Genomic DNA, 21,537 nt, shown 5'->3' on the forward strand with positions numbered 1-21,537 from the left:
TTGGGATGTCAGGTGTGGAAGTACAAAGATATTCTTGCCACTAGGAATGGCAGACACGAGTCAGGTGATGCGCCCTGCAGCATTTGTAGCTGAAATGATAGCAGTTAAGGACACTTCAAATTTTCCTGTTTTAGGGGGAGGGTTTCATCCCCTTAAAGGGTCCCCAGACTTTCATGGTGGTGAGACCATGCCCATTCAGGGCATTTTAGTGTTTTACTAAGGAAAACAAATACAAAGAATAAATGTACAACATGATTGAAAAGTACCTCCTGACTGTTGACATGGAAAAATTCTTAGTCTGGTATCAATCAGAGTTGCACTTAAAGTTTAGTTCCCTAAGACACATTTGAACTGTTGACTACCGTATTTTCCGGTGTATAAGATGACTTTTTAACCCAAGAAAATCGTCTCAAAAGTTGGGGGTCGTCTTATACGCCGGGTCGTCTTATACGCCGGAAAATACTATTCACCTCTCTGATCTGCAGTCCCCGGCAACGCACTCCGAAGCTGCCTCCCGGCCAGCATGTCGCCGCCAAACTTCCCAACCCACACCACGTCTAGGCACTGCAGCCTGGATGGGTCCAGTCCTGGTCAAGGACGCCGCGGAGCCCGCTGGCACCGGGCAAGACCCGGCAGAGTTGTCCTGCACGTGCGCGTGCTGGCCAGCTGCCGGGAGATCTCCATGGCAGCGTCGGACGGTCGGAAGAAGCAGCTGATGCGCGGAAGGCAGGCTCACGAGTCGAGGTGGGCCTATGTCTGTGGCGTACAGGGATGGCGAGGGTGGCTCCCGTAGCGAGGGAGACGCGTCCATGGGGAGACGGGTGAGGCCTGTGCGGCGTGCTGCGAAGAGGGGCCCCGCTGAATGTTGCGCCCGTAGGCTGCGACAGACAGTAGGAAGGGAGCACCTTTGCTTCTGCTGAGGCACCGCCTGACCTGCGCCGACCGGAAGAATCGCTTGCCTGGTCACGGAGTGCGGAACAGCGGTACTTGGCGCCCCTCTTGCCCGCAGACCATGCAGTGGCCCTCGCCAGCCGGCCTCGGCATGGCCGCCCCAAGCCCGGCTCTCTAGCGTGTCTTCCGGGCCCGCCTGGCCAACTGTCTCCTGGGCGGGGCTTGGCTCCAGACGTGGCGGCTGCTCCGTCTGCAAATGCTATCTCAAAGCTGAATCGCGCTTGGCTGTGCAGGCTGTCGAAAGGTGGGGACTCAGAGTTCCTGCGGTGGTTGCGGCTTCTGGCGTGCTGTTTGCAGAGTCTGGCCTGGAAGAGCGCGTGGCTTTGCACCATTTGCATCAGATGGGGCTGAATCTGAATCGGGCTTGTGTCGGACACTTGGCAACTGGCATGTAAGTATTTTCCGGCGCATAAGACGGAAAATCTTGAAAATCTTCTCAAAAGTCAGGGGTCGTCTTATACGCCGGGTCGTCTTATACGCCGGAAAATACGGTACTTTTTGCCAAATACTCACACAGGTTTTATTTTATTACTTTTTATATGCAGCTCCATTCCAAAATAGTTCCATATGGCTGAGAAAGTTCATCAGACTGCTATGTGCATTTCCACTGCCAATTCAGCTATTGCTGCAACAACCAAACAGCACTGTGCCATTCACTAATTAACAATTTATTAAACTCTTGACATTTTAGCTTAACATGTTACCCAAATCTGTCTATGCTGTTAGCTTATGGCTCAGTGTATTGGACAAACAAACTCATCTAACTGAAGGGTCCTTGGTGCTCTCTGAGCGTGGTTTTCTTGCAGATGTTTTATTATCCAAACTAGGTAACTTCTTCAGTGCCACTAGCACTGAGGATGTTACCTAGTTTGGGTAATGAAACATCTGCAAGAAAACAACTAAGTTCAGGAACACCAAGGACCCTTCATTTCAACTGTGAGCTATAAATATTCTCCTTTTCTGGTTCTGATTTTATTGAGTAAACTAATTAAGAAAACTACAACACAGTCATAATGGCTTATTCAGGTGGCTGACCACTAAGTCTAATTAGTACTGATTAATTGACCCTACTATTTCAGATTGGAGGGGAGGTCATATGATTGCTAATATTCAGGATTCAAATGGAAGTATTTGACAACGTTTTCTTCATGCTGTCTAGTTTTTCCTGTGGCAGATTTATTTTTGAATTGAAGAGCGTTCAACTATATGAGCCTCTATTTGCCGAAATAGTACAGACAGACTTCATTCACCAATCTCAGTGAAGACAACTCTATACCAACTACTAATCTGATTAGCCACTTAAGTGAGGAAGACATGGCATAAAGACAAGCCATTTGAGAAACCACTGTTTTTAAAGGCATTGTCTATAATAAATATTCAGAATTTTTCTAATTTTCCATCCTATCAAGGGTAAACAGGGCAAAAATATGCAATGGACTGTATTGTTCCATTGTGCTCAGTACTATAGAGTTGCTTAAAGGATACATACAGTAGAATGAGATTATTCTCAAACTTCAGTAGTGTAAAATGAAGCAATTACACATAGTTGTTTAGAACTGGACTGGGGAAGAAACAATAGCAATGATTTGAATGTGGTTTCTTTCAAATAACTACATATAGAAGTTAATATTTCACTAGTTAACAAAAGTAACAAATTAAAACCACTACAGTAACAACTGAAAGCCAAGATGTCTCAAATTTATGAAATATAGTATCTCAAATTATCTCAGATCTTTATATTTAAATACACACTAAATATTTAAGAGTACAGTAATGGCAAACAATAATGATTTAACAAATAGCTTACAGCAGTTAAAGTTCTATATTGAATCAGTGAAGAATATTAATATAACCACAATTGATAAACATATTTTCTTAGAAGTGGACTTAATTAAAAATAATCTTTACTAAGTTCCTAGCAAAATTATGACTGTAGGGCAATTTACAAATATGTTTGTATACTATCAGTTTTACAAACTGCATTTTGAAAGGCATCCTATAGGAAACTACAGTATTATTTTATTTAGGCTTGTAACAAGCCAATGACATGAGCTTATCTTGACCCGTTGTCTAGTTAGGCAGGATCTAAAAGTAACCATATAAACAACCATATTCATATAATTTAACAAACATGAATACTGTATATAACTTTGCAGTATTTCACTAGTAGGAAATTGGGTTCACATCTTTGAGAGATAAGAAAGTCTGTAACTTGTGATCAAAATCAATAGGCCGATTTTGAGGCTCCTTGTACTTCTTTGTCATTTTGATGCCTAGGTATGGGATAAGTTCACAATGGTCTATGAACCGTTCCAACTTCATTTTATATTTCTTTCGTATATGGTCAGGGCTGTTAGGGTTATATGCTGCAAGAAATTAAATACCATTAATACCACTATATTTCAGAATTCACATTACTGTTATTCCGATATCCAAAGTCACATAGAATGCATGCACGTACTATATTTCAGTGATTCCCAATATCCTCCTAGTTATTTACTTAACTACTTTTTAAACTTGCATCCATGTACTTCTAGGAAACCAGCTCCTGGCAATTTACAACATTAGCTAAAATCCATGTTTAAAGGCATGAGACTGCTGGTCTTACTTTTAATTTTTAGTTGCAGACTATAATAAAAAAATACAATTACAAACCAAAACCATAAAACAAAAAGCAATTGTTATGCATGTACAATAAATCCAATCAAATTATACTGGGTTTAATTCTTGGAATGGAAGAAAAAACTACTGAAAAATCAAGAGGAAATCTTTTTCTTTTTAATGTTCTGTTCAGTATTGAAACAATCATTTTTTTTACAAATTCAGATAAAGTACCTAAAAGTTTTACTTTTTATCAGTTTCATGTGCAACCATATTTTTTTTATTGAAGTCACATGTGAAAGCACTAGACCACCTTCTGCATTTATTTTTCCCCCTTAATGATCTGCTTCCTAGCATTCATACTACGGAGTCAGTATTGGCTAAATGTTCCTTTGCTTCCATTACTCCTGTATGAATATGATGCTTTCATTATGCGTCAACTCTATCTAGAAGTCAGTATTTATACTGACGTAACTAATTTATTTATTATTTATTAATTTAATTTGTATACCGCCCTTCTCCTGAAGGACTCAGGGCGGTGAACAGGGCAATAAATACTAAAATACAAAGTACAAAAATTAAGAAGAGATTAAACCATAATGCCCAATAAAACAGATAAATACATAAAAACATAATAAAATCCCAAAACCCATCAGACCACGTCGGCTTGTTCAAATAAATAGGTCTTTAGATCACGTCAGAAGGAGCGAAGGTTGGGGGCCATCCGGAGCTCTACCGGTAAACGGTTCCACAGATCAGGCGCACCCACAGAGAACGCCCTCTCCCTGGGGGCAACCAATTTGTTTCCCATATACAAGTTCATTAATTCTTTCCTGCTCCCCTCCCTTCATATATATAGTAAAATACACTAAAATTAAAATAACTTCTGGAAAAGGAACATAAGTAACCTGCTCCCCTCCCTTCATATAGTAAAATATACTAAAATTAAAAATAACTTCTGGAAAAGGAACTTAAGCACATGAAAAGTATGTTCTTTTTTAACCTATCAGCAAAATTATTAATAGTTTTTTCCTTTAGTTAACTCTTGATGTCAGTGCTCAGTCTGAATGTTTTTACGATTAATTATATAGAAATACCCATTTTTTTTTTTTTACTAATGCTCTTTTCCTTTCTTTTACCTTTTAAATGATAGGCTATGAATAGCAATGCAGTCCTTTTCACACTCAGGAATGGAAATTTTGGCTTTAAGCAGCCAACTGCATTCATTGCTTTTATTAATGCTGTAGCCACACCCTTTGGGATAAAATATTGTTAACATTAATTGTTTAGTATCATGATGTCAGTTCATAGTTATGCTTTATAATGTACATGGTATTGAGCTTCACTGAGGGGTTGAATACAGTTTCTGAAGCACCTTGAAATTTGATTTTTTAAAAAAAAATAATTTTAGATGTATGTTAAATATACAGTATATTTACTTTGGCCATGTCATGTGGGGGAATTCACTGCGGAAAGCAACTATATTTGGAAGAGTTAGTGGTAAAAGGAAATCAGGCCATTGAAGAATACAATGGCTGGGCATCATTAAAGCTGACACCAGCCAGAGCATAGAAAAACTCAAAGAAGTAGTCTAAGATCAGAAGATGTGGAGAGACCTGGCTTACAGAGTAACCAAGAGTTGGGACATGACTGAATGGATAACATCATCATCATCATCATCATCATCATCATCATCATCATATGTTAAAGAGCTGAATGTGTATTCACTGAGAGCACAGAAATTTGGATACAGATTTCACAGGCTTGACTAATTTGAGTGGATGTTCAAATAGGATTGCCAACCAGGGATAACCCTAGTATATGCCAATTTAGGTCCTAGGTGAGTTAGGAGATAATTGTGTATAATTAACTTATTTGGCATTATAAATATGCAGATTTGATTTGATCAAATCTTCCGAGACATACGTGGTACATTTCCGTGCATCACAAATCAAATCTAGTCTCAAAATCAAAATTATAAAAAAGATTTATCAATAAACAGGAAGCATTTTTAATGAAAATGATCCACTGTGTTTTCTAGAGTTTTGCAATGTGTATAAGTATAAGGTAAAGGTAAAGGTTCCCCCGCACATGCTAGTCGTTTCCAACTCTAGAGGCCGGTGCTCATCTCCGTTTCAAAGCCGAAGAGCCAGCGCTTGTCCGAGGATGTCTCCATGGTCATGTGGCCGGCATGACTAGATGCCAAAGGCGCACGGAACGCTGTTACCTTCCCACTGTAGTGGTCCCTATTTTTCTACTTGCATTTTTACATGCTTTCAAACTGCTAGGTTGGCAGAAGCTGGGACGAGTAACAGGCGCTCACTTTGTTACGCGGCACTCGGGATTCGACCCGCCAAACTGCGACCTTCTCATCGACAAGCTCAGCGTCCTAACCCACTGAGCCACCGCGTCCCTCAGTGTATAAGTATAACTAACACTAATTAAAATCCAAATATATTTTTAAAATTGACTATATATAACAAGAAGAAAAAAACCTGCTCAAGGTATCCAGTCAGAGGAAGAGCTGTCAACAGTATAGGTTCCTTTAAGGGGGGAAGCTTATGTGGAAGTGTCAGTTTCCAATATTTTTCTGGTTTTCTAAGAATACAGAAATGAGAGGTCATCAGAATGTAAATCTAGCTCAATATATAGATATGAAGATACTTAATGCATTCCATACCTCATAAACCTCTGACGTTTTTCTTCATTTTCAAAAATATATAGCTTTTTGCGATAAAGTACAGCATATTCAATGTTCCCAGGTACCAGAGCTTCATACCTCAAAAGAAGAGCAATACACACACACACACATATTTATTTTTTATTTTTTATTTTAATTCCATTTATATCCCGCCCTTCTCCGAAGACTCAGGGGGGCTTACAAGCTTAGCAGTAGCCTTCATTCTATGTATATGCCTGCTTATTAGGGCTTTCACAACACACCCCAAGCAGCATTATTACAAAGTCAGCTTAATTGCCCCCAACAATCTGGGTCCTCATTTTACCTACCTCGGAAGGATGGAAGGCTGAGTCAACCTTGAATATATATATTAATTTGAATATATATATATTAATTTGCACACTGCCTTTCTGTTTCAAATTATGTCAGGGAAATTATCCTTAAAATATGAAGCCCTTAAAATTATTTTAGGGCTTTAAAGATAATGATTAGCCTTTGAATTGAGTATAGAAATGCACTGGAAACCAGTGAGCTAAGATAAAAGAAAGCTCACGTGATTCAAGTAATTGGTTCTGATCAAAACTACACCCAGCAAAGGGTTTAATCTTTTCAACCAGCACTGTTTTTCAAACCCCTTTCAAAAGTTGTCCCAATTAAGTGTACTGCAATTATTCTACTTTTCTGTACAAGATTTTGCTGTCCTATATCTGTCAGCTCTGAAATCAGTCCTTGGCTATATGTAATTTCATCTTTTTGGGGAACAAAGAACCAGCACGAACAGAATAAAAGCATTCTTCAAGGCAGCAGCTATATGGGAATCCAGAAGCATGTTAAAATCTCACATCCTTAACCCTAAAACTATCCAGGAAAAATTATATTGAGTGTATTACCATACTGTACATTACAGATATCATACAATGTAATGTACAGTATGGTATATATTCTAGATACCAGGCATTAGTTTGATCATATTTGGGTTATGTGTTTGGCCAAAATGTTTATAATATTTAGTGAAATTTAAAAACAAAGTTAATGGAAGATACTTTTAAGTATACAGAAACAGTTTAGAACGCAACAGTTTAAAAGGCATCTCAAAGCAAACACGGAATTTTGGATCTTTTATGAAGCAAGCAGATACACCTGCATAATATATTTTGTGAGATATACTAATACTTAACATTTCTTTAAAAACAAATCCTTCTGTGCAAGATTAAGAAAATGTCTCATATAAAGTGCAAAAAAATAAAGGCTTCAGTTGCTTCATAAAGCGCTTTTTATTTATTTATTTATTTTATTTAATTTTAATTCCATTTATATCCCGCCCTTCTCCGAAGACTCAGGGCGGCTTACAAGCTTAGCAGTAGCCTTCATTCTATGTATATGCCTGCTTATTAGGGCTTTCACACACACACACCCCAAGCGGCATTATTACAAAGTCAGCTTAATTGCCCCCAACAATCTGGGTCCTCATTTTACCTACCTCGGAAGGATGGAAGGCTGAGTCAACCTTGAGCCTGGTGGGATGCGAACCTGCACTAATTGCAGGCAGCTGGTGTTACTTAAGGAGGCATTAGCCCACTGCTCCACCATCGTTTAACTTTTTAAGATATTTACAATATTATAGTCTTGGATGTTTTAGTTCTGGTTATTTTTGCTTCAGTTGATTCTCTTCACTATTGTAAAATACTGACAGTCCGGTTAATGGCATTGGGCATAAATTTGATAAAAAAATAATTTAAAGCATTGTTTTTTGACATTACATTTAATGGTAATGAACATGTGAGTATTACCTTCGCTTTCCATCAAGATAAGTGACTGGGCAGAAGCCTTGCAGTTCAGCTTGCAAGGGAAATAAAGCTTTCACATCTGCTATAGTCAGCCTTTTGGGTAAATTACTTAGTAAAGGAAGAGGATAAGGTGCTAATGGGGGAACATATAATTCTGGAGTTTTCAGGAATTTCTGCATTGAAAGAAATAATAATTCACAAGAAGAAACATACTTTAAGATAAGAGACACATGAAAAAATGGATGTTTCTTTTTTTAACTACTGCCTATGTAGTTCTACTGGATATTTATCACCAGTCCTTTGACAAGTGCTCTATAGAACAACAATATAATGCAGTAATAATTTAAGAGGATAAGATCAAATTATTAAGAGGGAGGGAAGGATTCAGGGATTACTAAAATATACAGTAAGGATAGTATAATAATTCTGAAAGTAAGCTTTGAGGACAGGGAGATGGCGTTGATTGAAGGCTACAGGTAGTCCTTGACTTACGACCGCAATTGGGCCCATAAATTATGTTGCTAAGTGAGACAGTTGTTAAGTGAGTTTTGGCCCATTTTATGATCTTTCTTGCCACAGTAGTTAGGTAAATCGCTGCAAGTATTAAGTTAGTAACACGATAGTTAATTGAATCTGGCTTCCTCATGGACTTTGCTTGTGAAAAGGTCGCAAAGGGTGATCACATGACTCCAGGATACTGTAACCATCATAAATATGAGTCAGTTGTCAAGCATCCGAATTTTGATCACGTGACCATGGGGAGGCTGCCAAGGTCATAGGTGTGAAAAACAGTCAAAAGACACTTTTTCAGTGCCATTGTAATTTTGGTCACTAAACAGAAGGTTGTAAGTCAAGGACTACCTGTATTTGATGCAAAGGGAAGTACTTCATTATCACCTCCCAGAAATTATTTCATTTACTGTGAAAATGCATCTTGAAGTGCAACTGCTACTACATTTCAGTTAATGGCATTGTGTTCTTAAAGCTCAGGAAAACAAAAAAGAACACGGTACAATTCAGCTTCCCCGCTATTTTATTGTGTATGCCATGCATGGTGAGAAAAACACCAGTTTTGATATAAGCCACAGCAGCAAACTTTGCTATTGTGGCTTATACAAAAAGAGTCTGTTTTTGCTTCCAAACCCCTCCCTAAATAGTCAAGAAGTTGGGAAGAATAATCTTTAGAAGATTCTCGACATCTCCGAAGAGTCCAATAGTTGCTCTTACTTGCTAGTCAGCTCCCCACCTCTACAAGGGCCTCTGCCATACCATAATGCAAGCAATTTTCAATTTGTATATGCCTATCAAGCACTGCAATAGCAATAGCAATAGCATTTACTTATATACCACTTCACAGTGCTTTACAGCCCTCTAAGTGCTTAACAGAGTCAGCCTATTGCCCCCCCCCCCAAAAAAAAATCTGGGTTTTCATTTTACCGACCTTGGAAGGATGAAAGGCTGAGAATCAAACTGCTGGCAGTTGCAGTCAGCAGAATTAGCCAGCAATACTGCAGTACTGCATTCTAACCACTAGGCCACCATGACACAATCTCTCACAATTCCTTGCACCAGCATCTGTTTTTCTGATTAATAATATAATACTTACGTCTAACTCCTTCTGTCCAGCCATCTTGTAGTAATGCCCTCGAAATTCTGCAGCAAACTGCAGAGAAGGAGAATCAGAACAATCAATAAGTTCTTCTCTTTCTGCTAGGCTCACTGGACAATATTGCCCAAAATCTCCCAGCCGAGAGAGCAATTCACTTGGCGTGATGCACATATCAGCAATACTGGCGGCTTTTCCTATTAACCACAGAAACACAGTACAATCTTATTTTATTTATTAAATTTATAAGATACCCATCTCACCATCAAGTGACTTTTACAGCATTATAAATAATAATTGTGACCATTAAAAAGTTAGAAACTAAATCATTAAACATTACAATTAAAACATCAACATTAATACAACAAATTAATTTAAATGTCCAATGCCTAAACAGGGTGGAGATGGAATGTAACCTACAAGCCACCTCCAGTAGGGACACCCCCTAGAAGGGCCCCAAGCCAGATGACAAGAGGCAGGTTTTCAGGCTCTTTCAGAAGACAAGAGGGTGGAGGCGGATCTCATCTCAAGGGGCACATTGCTCCAGAGGGCAGGAGCCATGGCAGAAAAGGTTCTTCTCCTGACCTCACAGTCAGAATTCCTTGACTGATGGGGTAAATAAATAGGCCAATCCCATAGGGGCGAGATGGTTCTTCAGGTAGCCTGGACCTGTGCCATAAAGGCTTTAATGCTGAATTGCATCCAGAAGCAGATGGGGCCCCAAAACTGTTTGCACTGCTGCCTTTTGTACCAGCTTTAGTTTCCAAACGCTCAAGGGTAGCCTCATGTAGAGTAGACGGCATTGCAGTAGTCCAAGGACGAGATGACTAAGGCATGAGTGACTTGAGTGCAGGGCCTCAGGAGCCAGGAAAGTTTAGTTGGCCAACATTTGCTTTTAACAAAGATTCCCCACTAACTTATTGTGCTGTGACCCTGTGACATTGCTTCCATCTCATCCTCTGGACATGAATGAAACAAACTTAAGCTGTCCTTACAGTGATAAAGTACTTTCCCACTCCCATACCACCCACCAGCAATCTCAAGGTATGCAAAATCTGTTAGGCTTACAAATCCATTACCTTCCAAAGAAGATGGTGACTTGCAGCGAGTAGGAACAGAGAAGAAAGAGGTGGAATAGGGATTGGCAATGGGTACAGCAAGTCTCATGCTGTTTAATTTTGGGTCAATTTAAGATTCAACTGTGCAGTGGGCAAAGAACTAGTATGTTTTTTAAACATTCCGTATCGTTTTTTTTAGAAATATTTAAATGTCTGTTATGTATATGTACACTTTGACAGCAAGCAACTAAATTTCATTTTTAATGTGTGCCATTGTGCCCACAGTAAAAAATGACAATAAAGATTATCTCTCTCTCTCTCTTCAAATTAACATAGTGTTAATAACCATTAGTAATTAATCAGATTTAATTCAAATAATAAGAAGCTTGAGCTTTTAATTACATGTTCCTGCCTACAGGGTAGAAAATAAAGACCCGTTTAATGTTAATAGTATTTGACCTCCTATTGCTACATGAATTGCATACATCATATAGGGCTGAAGGAAGAATATCTAAATACCTATATGTTAGATAGATGATAGATATAGATACAGATAGACAGATTCTTATACCATAAATGCACCACCTATAAATCCATCTAATATTCATAATTGCTTTTGTAGTTCTAAAACCAATTATGAATACTAGATGGATTTGGATTTTTTTGGGCAAATAGCATCCAGACAGATTATGAGTTTCCTCAAAATAATTCTCTTTTTAAATTTCAGATGTTTTGATTTTTATTTCAAGGTGAATTCAATTTCAAGTATAACATTGTAGATTTAAATACTAATTTGCTTGACAAAGAAGTATTCATTTAAAACAAGACTTTCAGCTTACCTTGCCGTATTCTTTCCAGGTATAACTGGATTTGTTTAGTAACTGCTTGAGTTTCCTGTAGGATTTTGTTCCAGATCCACCATTTGCTGTGAGAGCCATCAAGTACATACCAGTTCTGGTGCTGTTCCTCATAGAATGGCCTGATTTCCTCAGTTTGTGCCCGATAACAGGAGTTCTTGAGGGAAATGATATGAGAGCTGTCATGCAGTGGGTAGGGAGGTCTGAGAAAACAATTTGAAGACATATTAATGCAACATTTTAATGTTTTGCCTCATAAAAATTGTTCTATTTTAGGTTATATTGATAAGGATTGTCGACTGTGGCAGTAACATGACATGATTTCCTCTTTTACTTAGTGATCTCATCACTATGCTTCCTCCCTGCAACTCCTCCCATTTTTTCTGGAAAGCTCTCCAGAGGTCCAGGATTATTTTGGGGTGGTGGTGGTGGTGGTTAATAACAGAATCTCTTCCATCATGGCAGACATGATGCAAGGACTATACGTAGCTCCCAAGCCTCATAACTCCTTGAGATTCTGCTGCCAGAATTCAGTAACCAATTTCAATGGCTCAATTTCTAACTGATTTTTGGAGGCCAAAAACATACAACAACATAATACTTTGCTATTTTTTAAGAAATGCTTTCAGTTAAAAAAAAATGTAATTACCATGCCCCCCTCGTCCCCGATAAAAATAATAAACCTTGGATGAAAACCCCCATTAATTACATATCAAAATCCTTTGGTTATGTCACTGTTTCACATCTCAGCTGATAGTTTTAGTGCCCAATGTGTTATTAGCAATTGAATTAGTTTTAAATAGGTAAAAAGGTAAAGGTTCCCCCGCATATGCGTGCTAGTTGTTTCCGACTCTAGGGGCCGGTGCTCATCTCCGTTTCAAAGCCGAAGAGCCAGCGCTTGTCTGAGGACGTCTCTGTGGTCATGTGGCCGGCATGACTAGATGCCAAAGGCGCACGGAACGCTGTTACCTTCCCACCGTAGTGGTTCCTATTTTTCTACTTGCATTTTTACGTGCTTTCGAACTGCTAGGTTGGCAGAAGCTGGGATGAGTAACAGGCGCTCACTCTGTTACGCGGCACTTGGGATTTGACCCGCCAAACTGCCGACCTTCTGATCGACAAGCTCAGCGTCCTAACCCACTGAGCCACCACGTCCCTTAGTTTTAAATAGCATTCATTTATTATATAAAAAAATCTTTACCCTATGACCTGTTTATAATCCTTTTTCATGGAACATAAATACTTTTCAATCAGGGTATTAAAGATTTCTAGCTATAAAAGATTATACCACAATACATTTGTCCTGAAAGGACTTTTTGTTCTTTTGGTTGTTATATATATTCTTAGCCAGGATTATTGTACAGACAAATACTAAAGATATGCATGTATCCTGTAATATATCATGAGGCACAAAGAAAGACAATTGAAATAACATTTAAGGAGCACATTTAATTAGTTATTGACCATTCTATGTTCTGTACACAATAATGGAACTGAAAATGACAGCTTTGATATGGCTTCTTTACGTGTTATTTTATTATTTTTACAAAAAACCTGTAATGTGAAATCTAAAAAAAAGTTTTACTTTTACTAATAGAATCAGTCTGTATGGGTTATTCCTTCCCATGTTCCTGGCACTGCTACCTGTTAGGACTTTGTTTATCCAGAAGCGCTCTTCTTAAAACCTCCTTTATATCAATGTCTAACTCAAAGATTTTTATTGGAATGATTTTCATTTCTTCCAAGAGGTCTACCTGTTTTCTTGTAACTGGGTATCCATCAATAACAACTCTATGGGAGAGAAAATGAATAGAATTCAGAACTGAGTTCAGATTTATTTCACAACAGTAACAGTTCCTGTAATTCCTGAATACTGCTAACACAGTAGAGAACACAAACCAGAAGGAAACAACAAAAATATATATTTACACACACACACACATGTTCAGAGAGAGGGAGTGAGAGACTTAAAAGAATTCTGAAATTTATAATCAGACTATGTGTGTGTGTGTGTGTGTGTATACATTTTAGAATCCATGAACAAATAAATCCACTTAATCGGATAAAATGAAAATAAAAAAGTATTATGGTTATAGCAAAGAAGCTATATCACTCTTTTTGTTTTGGTTTATTTTTTTAAAATACAGAGATGTGACTTCCCAGTAGTTAAATGCTATGGGAATTATCAGAATTATGTGGCAGACAACCCACAATAGTCTGTGGCATAGACTGGAAATAGCTTCTTATTGGTTTGTTAAACCCTACAGTAATAATGCAGTACCTGAAATAGAAATTGCTCACCCTGAAGTGTTACAGACCGTCTCCATCAAGGCAATATCTAAGGCCCTTAGGGCAAGCTCATCAGGTGCAGTCAGTCCTTTGTGAAGATGCCACTTTAGCACAAGGGCCAATTCCGTTTCTGGCTGATAGTTTAATATTGAACGGATGGCATCTCCCATGGAAAGGCGCATTAATCCATATGTTTCTGCAAATTTTTTGGCAACTGCAAAACATGTTGCCAATTATTAATACCTTTTTCACTGTATCAATGAAATGTACAGTACTGATAGTTTCTAAAGAATAAGTAATTAAGATCAATAGAGACAGTTAAAATAAAAACTAGTATGGTGACTAACATTGATGGGAAGAAATATATATATAGTCCAAGATATTTTTAAGGTTTAATTACCATCACTTGACTAAACAAGAAAGTAGTTATTAATAGAAAAACAGCTTTGCCCTTGGTTCCCTGAGGGACCAATTACCAGGAAACATTCACATTGGGAACCTACGTGTGCATCTCTCTCTTATTTTGCATTATGTCTTACAGCCAGTAGAAGAGATATAAACTTTAAAATATATTATGCCTTAATTACTTAAATGAACTATACCTCAGATGAAAAAAATATTTTTAATTTAAATTGAAATGAATTAATTTAGTTTAATTTAAATTTAAATTTTTTAAAAATTTAAAATTTTAAAAGTACAACACCCCACCTCCCCAATTCCATAGCTTATATAATGGGGCTGTGTAACTTTTCAGGGTTGCGGGTTTGAAACTGCAGCTAAATAAAAGGCTGCAGATGACAATATTAATATTACTGAGAAGAGACAGGCCTGATCCTGGTTTTTTTAAGAGTGGGCAGGGGAAAAATCTTTCTCACTTCCACCCTTAAAAATCCTCCAACCTTCAAAAAATGGCTTGCAGTTCTACCACCAAAATTTAATGATACAATGGCTGAATTTTACTTGCATGGTTCTGAACCATGAGGAGGTGGATTGTATTTTGTTTTGCTTCCCCACAATAAAAAACAAGCAAACACAAATACCAATATTCTCACAGGGAGGTAGAAACCGACCTGTTGTCTTTCCAGATTCCGGAGGCCCAACAATTGCAATTTTAACTGGTACAGTTGGTTTAGGTTTAGGCTGGCGGAGATATTTGAGGGGATTTTTCATAAATTTTTCTCTATTTTCTTTACTTGTAAAAAAATAAATACAGTTTCGATGAATAACTGGAAAACTTGGCGTGTCATCATTTCGAAAGGGCTTGATTGCATCTCCTTCACTTAGCTGCAATAAACACAGAATTGTTCATATCCAAACTTGTATAAATTATAGAGTATTGTATTAGAGTTCTTCAATCAGTTGCAAGATGTGACATGAGTGTCTCCTCTGCGTGTTTTATTAGGCATTCTGTGGTGGCAAGTGGAACACAGAACCGGCTTCCTAGATATCTTACTATAGTAAAGAAGGTAACTAAAGGTCGGTAGCAGGAGGCACTTTTTTTTAAAAATCCCATTTATATCCCGCCCTTCTCCGAAGACTCAGGGCGGCTTACAATCTAAGCACAAATCAAATGTGCTTAGCAATAGCCTTCATTCTATGTATATGCCTGCTTATTAGGGCTTTCGCCCTCCCCCAAGCGGCATTATTACAAAGTCAGCTTATTGCCGCCAACAATCTGGGTCCTCATTTTACCTACCTCGGAAGGATGGAAGGCTGAGTCAACCTTGAGCCTGGTGGGATGTGAACCTGCACTAATTGCAGGCAGCTGGGTGTTACTTAAGGAGGCATTAGCCCACTGCTCCACCAAGGCTCCTATATCTGTTAATAAGTAGATGGAAAAGCAAGGAAAAAGGGATGATGCATTTCTATACATCCAAAATGGACTTGAAGCCCTATTTGTTGACTTATTATTATAATAAACTTTTGTCTTAGTAATTAACATTTTATGAATGTAGCCCATCATATTTATTTATAATTATAAATAGTCAAAAGTATATTGAATTGAGCTTGAGTAATAGTTTTAGAAAAAAAGCAGCCTGGCAGTTTGATTACCTTGATAGGATCCCATTGGCCAAAATTGCTTGGATGTTTATAAGAGAGAACAATCATTTTCCGTGCAAGTGAAAAACTTAGCGGATAACATTTCTCAAATATGCTCTCACGATTTTCTACAACGTCTTTTATCTTTTTAAATAATTGGTAGCGCACAATGCGAGGCTTTCGTTTGCAAGTGAGAGTTATTAGGGGTATGACTAATTTTTCAAATTCTTCCTGGGAACAAAAATGAAAAAGAAAGAAAGAAAATGGTTAAGAGGTATTTTAAACAAATATCTTTTATAGAGCCTCAACAACTAAATCACCCCTGCAGGCGTATCACAGGTTAATTAGAGTTATGGAATAGGAAACTACTTATCAAAAGAGTAGCAGATGGTAGAGGTAATAAAAGGATACCACTGCAAAATCTATCAGCACCTGATAGATAGAATTAATAAGTTATTGACAACCCACATTTTCAATTGGTTTAATATTGTCATTCATCTTAAGTATGTACAGTTATATTGTTTTTCAAATTCATTAAAATGTTTATGCAAGAGCTGGACATTAAAGAATAGGAATAAATTGCACCTTCTGATGGTTTCTATAATAACTACATGATTGAAAATCAATTTGCAAGACAAGATAGAAAAAAGTACATGTATGGTGCACTTGGATATTTGGTTTACACACTATACTAATCCATTGTTTGCTTAACTATGATTTACTGAATTATCCATAATTGGCTGGGAGTATACCACTAATCATGCTTTATAAAGCACAAACCACAATGGTTGGTTAAACAGTGTGCAAAGACAAAATCATGCAAAGAAAATTATGATTTTAATCTATTTTTAATAGGAATCAAACCACAATTTAACAACTAGGCAAAAATTTGGTGTTTTGCAAAAAGAAAATGTGGAAAATTGCAACCAAAATCAATGTCAATCAAATCAAATGCCCATATCCAACCATAGATGTACATTAAGGTATGGAGTGGATGGTGGGTGATGACATGTACATCATGCTATCATTATATAATCCAACTTGTATACTTGTGTCAGGATGTCATGTTACAAAGATAATGCACACACCATCATTTTGACCAGGGTTCTCTGCTTGGTATTAGTAGAATCTTTCAAATGAGTTTGAATATAAAGAGTGATTTCCTTTGTGAAGAAATACAACTTTTGAATTTCTATGATTTTGGAAGGCAGCTTTATATTATCTTCTACTCTCAAACACATAATTAAATACTTCAATAAAGCATCAAGATCACAGAATGCATCCTATATTTTGAATTATAAATCTTTAAGAAGAAAACAATAAATCATATTTAGTATGCTGATCCAGATGTTATAGTGTCCAGGGACAGATGTAAAAGGGGGGGCTCAGATTGACAGAAACATTGTCCTGACACAAGTCCCACCCCTTTTCTATGCAAATTGCCAGGAATGAAAATGCCAGCTAAAGCAATAATAAAAATTATGTGAATACTTGGACTTGGGTACTTAGATGTTACATTAATTAACAAAGAATTTCCTGGAATTCTGGTGCGATAATATTCATTTGGCAGAGAGGTAGAAAAAGTAACAGTGATTCCACCAGGACAGCCATGACTATGGCTGTGGTTTATTACTACTGCAAGATATATTGCAATTTCAGTAATTGGAACTGCACTAGCTACAATTCTTATGAGATAAAAAATAGGAGTGACTCATCATAGATACAATGTTAGGAGAAGATTCCAAGGGAATGTCACATAGTGGAAACAGCAGCTTGCCCACTTCAGAGAAATAGTAGTGGATTGTAGACAACACAGAGAGCAGAGCTGATAATTATGGTGGAAAGAGTAGCTGATGAGTGGACTGACTCCTTGGATTCCTCTCTGGATCAAGGAGAGGCGTAAGATTGTTCATAAGGGCTCCTAAGAGAAGCTCCTTGTGAGAAAACCCAAATTTTAATTAATTTCCTTTACTCTGCTGGACAACCATATTGATGTTACAAAGGAACGTACTGCTGACCAATTCTTCTGAGGCATCTGAGTTACTCAAATTGCTAAACTGTTTAGGCAAATGTTAAAATAGAATAGAGATAAGTTAGATATGCTGAAAATACCTGCACAGTTTGCACATTTGCAGTATCTGCTTCATATCTCTCTGCAATCTCAGTCTTTATGCGCTCAGTAGCTTCACTCTCCTGCTCTTCCTCCTCTTCTTCCTCTTCTTCCTTTGGAAACTCATCTTCCAGAATAGCTTCAATATCTTCTTCTTCATCCTCATCCTCATCTTCACCTTCAGCTTCAAGCTTCCTCGCCTCATTCTAAAATTAAGCATGTTACTATGGAATGATTATTGAAGACTTCCATGAAATAAGTGTTATCAAATCAATAGCAGCAACCAATAGCTTGCTGAAATGCTGCAATATTGATAGACATGGAAGCCAAGAGCAAGTGAAATTTAATTCCCATATGATTGAACTCATTTTGAGTTTATGTACAGATGTTGATGCCACACTATGTGTTTAGGAACAGCATAGGACAGGGATACTCAACTTTTTTATGGACAGAATCCACATTTGCCCTTTGGGGCATGATAAGCACTATAGTACAATATAGTACAATAAGTAATGTATGTGACCAGGACAAAAATGTATATTTCTTTTCATTTCCTATTATTTTTAATTAAAATTAAATATAGCACTGTTAATATAGTTATCCTATAGTTCAATATTTAACAATCCCCCTTTTGTATTATTAAATATTATACTTTAATAATAGTTTTGGGAGTCCATTGGAGCTGCTCCCAAGATTTTCAAGAAACTGAAGTCTCAGGTGAGACTTCTCTATTATAATATGGTGGTGGGTTGAACTAAAAAGGATAATCCCTAAAAAGCATGAGAAATTACTTCTAAACAGTATATAATTGGGGGAGGGAGAGGGAATCAAAGGTACTCTGTAGCAATAGATTGCCTGGAGAAGGAAGAAGAGAATTGTGCTTCAATGCAAATTTTTGAAACTGATCATCTGATTTTTCTCCTCTGGACAAAAATAATTTTGGAACAATGTCATACTCATTCTTGCTTGCTTATTATTGCTACACGGAGCCAAAGTAAGTTGATTCTTTTATTTTTATTTTTTTTATTTTAATTCCATTTATATTTTATTTTATTTATTTATTACTTTAACAAACTTGTACAGGAAAAGGAACTAGGGCTCTCAGTTTTCACATAAAAGCTATGTTCATTCACACATTTTTTTCAGTTGTTTCAAAGTAAAATCTGAGAGGAGATCTGCTAGCATTTCCTCTTTGTTTAGGGTTGGAATCCACCCCAAATCCATAAAATTCCTTTCTTAAATCTTGTGATTAACTTTAAGATATGTGGAAAATGCTAGTGGTGGTGAGAAGAGAGTTTAAGAACATTCCTTTTTAAACTACAACAATATTGCATTTGAAGCATATTGATATTAAGATAGTGGTGATGCTAGATGGCATCTTCAATGTATTTAATGAAAAAATGTCAATGGATGGATGGACAGGGATCAAGAGACAGCTGATGTCAACAAGCCCAATGAACACAAAGGCTTCTTAGTGATTACTGTATTTTCTCAAAGCAAAACATTTAAGGGCTTTATTCCATTCCAGCCAATTTAGAGAAAAATATCTGTGGTCATTTAGCAATTTCTTTTCTGTTCAATTCCAGCACAGTGTCCAAATACTAGTCATTTTATAAATTCCTATAAAATTAATTCAAAGCAATGTTTTAAAAAAGGATTTATGAAATTTAATTTTGCCTTAGGTGTCTTTCTTACCTCTGATTTCCTTCTTGCTTGTTCAGTTAGAAGCTCTGCTCGTCTTCTAACAATTTGATCTTCCTGTTAATAAAAGATTTTAATATACATATTTACAGTATTACTAACCAACCTACCAATATTAAATCTCATTTTTTTCAATTAACCCCTGATGAAATAAAGCTAACCACAATTTATTAAGACTTCCTCAATTCATAAAAAACACTGAGCCAAAAATAATGTAGTAAATCTAGCATGATATATAAAGATAGATTAATCTTAAATCATAGATTGGAAAGTGAACTCCGAATCACTTAGCTCAATCAAATCAATCCTCAGTGCTAGATCTGCTAAAATCTAAAATCATTCTAATTTTAGTCCACTCGGCTCTAAACAGCCAGATTCCTGTAACTCTTGGCTAGTTTTAAAAAAAGATAGTCTCTATCATTGAAAAAGTTATCTGTCCTTGAATTATATAATTAACGCTAGTAATACTTACTCTCACTTTTGCTTTTATTTCTTTAATCTGCTGCTTCTTTTCTAGCTTCTTAGTTTGTTTCTCTTTCCATTTTATTATTTGTTTCGTAAAAAGTCTGTCAGAAATGTCATCTTCCTCAGCTTCAAGACAAACTACAATATCTGGAAAAAGTGAACGCTCTGCTAAATACTGGACTTCGTCTCCTGTTCTTGGAAAACCATCAAGTATAAACCCAGTAGATCTAAATGGAAACAGTATTTGGAGGGGGAAAAAAGTTGTCACTATGCCTTGGGAGTTCAGTTTGCTTGTTTTTATTTAAATCAAAAATCAGAAAAAAATACCATACTGTTTTGTGGGTAAAGCTAATTAGAGAACACATTTAGGATGTGGGGAACAGATTTATTGAATTTGATGAATTTGTGTCCCATTTGGAAAAGCGAAAATTCAACTAAAAATTCTGTTAGTAATAAAGCCAGAAATTAATATGTTTAGTGCTTTGGAATAGGTTAGAAAGTTTAAGAGACCTGCCAAACAATGGCAACTTATAATGCATGAGAGAACATGCATTATCATAGCCTGGTTTAGAGTCTCAGAACTGGTAACAATTTTAGTTGCATAAATAAAGTTTTGTTTCCAAATCACTTCATAAACTCTGTCCAGTTTGGGGCATTACACTGTACAAAAGATTCTGAGGCTCAGAGAAAGACAAGGATGATAGGGGGTGAAAGGAGTCTGAGGGAAATGGATATGATTAGCTTTGGAAAGAACCACTTAGGGGTGGTATAATAGCTCTCTCAAATGTGTTAAAGGTTTTTCTCAAAAGAGGAGGCTGTGACTGATTTTTCTTTTTCTCTAGAATTTTTCTATTGTCAAGTATCAGAGGGCTGAGAAATGCCATACCACTGGATAGAAATGAAAGTGCTTGGGCAAAAATCATCTTAAAAAAAACAATGGTTACCGAAATGGCTCCTTCATCCACCAGTCACGAACAATATTATCAAGCACTTCCATGGGAATTGGGTCATTTTCTAATATATTGGCCTTGATTGCCTCTTCCTCATCTGTTAATTGCATTTCTTTCTGTTAAAATGATCAAAATACATGAAAAAAAATTATCTAATAGGTGGCAATGTAATTAAGAAGTTAGATTAATAATTTTGCATAATTGAAGGTTTCACTTAAGTTCTTTTCATAATTACATAGTAACAGTATATAGTCATAGAGCATAATATTTTACATACTATAAAAGTATGGAAAATATTAATTTCATTTCCTGGAAATTGTATTCATGGAGCAAGTGTATATTTAGTCTGTTCTAATGATATAACTATCTATAAAAAATAGATAGTCCTCGACTGATGACCACAATTGAGCTCAAAATTTCTATTGCTAGGCAAGACAGTTGT

At 36.8% G+C, this 21,537-nt stretch overlaps 1 protein-coding gene across 1 annotated transcript in view; it reads right to left on the reverse strand.

Annotated features, from left to right (window-relative positions):
- Positions 1-3,095: 3,095 nt before the first annotated feature.
- The window catches only part of AK9 (adenylate kinase 9), a gene marked incomplete at its 5' end in the record, with an annotated part of 70,338 nt that continues 51,896 nt past the window's right edge, over positions 3,096-21,537 (reverse strand). The window contains 15 exons of the mRNA XM_083350175.1: positions 3,096-3,317; positions 4,692-4,806; positions 6,048-6,150; positions 6,233-6,331; positions 8,023-8,192; positions 9,626-9,822; positions 11,523-11,743; positions 13,185-13,331; positions 13,842-14,043; positions 14,900-15,113; positions 15,882-16,100; positions 17,982-18,185; positions 19,675-19,737; positions 20,153-20,372; positions 21,090-21,211. Of these exons, the coding sequence (XP_083206301.1) occupies positions 3,115-3,317; positions 4,692-4,806; positions 6,048-6,150; positions 6,233-6,331; positions 8,023-8,192; positions 9,626-9,822; positions 11,523-11,743; positions 13,185-13,331; positions 13,842-14,043; positions 14,900-15,113; positions 15,882-16,100; positions 17,982-18,185; positions 19,675-19,737; positions 20,153-20,372; positions 21,090-21,211 (2,499 nt within the window). The 3' untranslated portion in view covers positions 3,096-3,114. The remainder of the gene's footprint in view (positions 3,318-4,691; positions 4,807-6,047; positions 6,151-6,232; positions 6,332-8,022; positions 8,193-9,625; positions 9,823-11,522; positions 11,744-13,184; positions 13,332-13,841; positions 14,044-14,899; positions 15,114-15,881; positions 16,101-17,981; positions 18,186-19,674; positions 19,738-20,152; positions 20,373-21,089; positions 21,212-21,537) is intronic.

The sequence above is a fragment of the Vipera ursinii genome, assembly GCF_947247035.1.
Source record: "Vipera ursinii genome assembly, chromosome: 1".
Taxonomy (NCBI): domain Eukaryota; kingdom Metazoa; phylum Chordata; class Lepidosauria; order Squamata; family Viperidae; genus Vipera; species Vipera ursinii.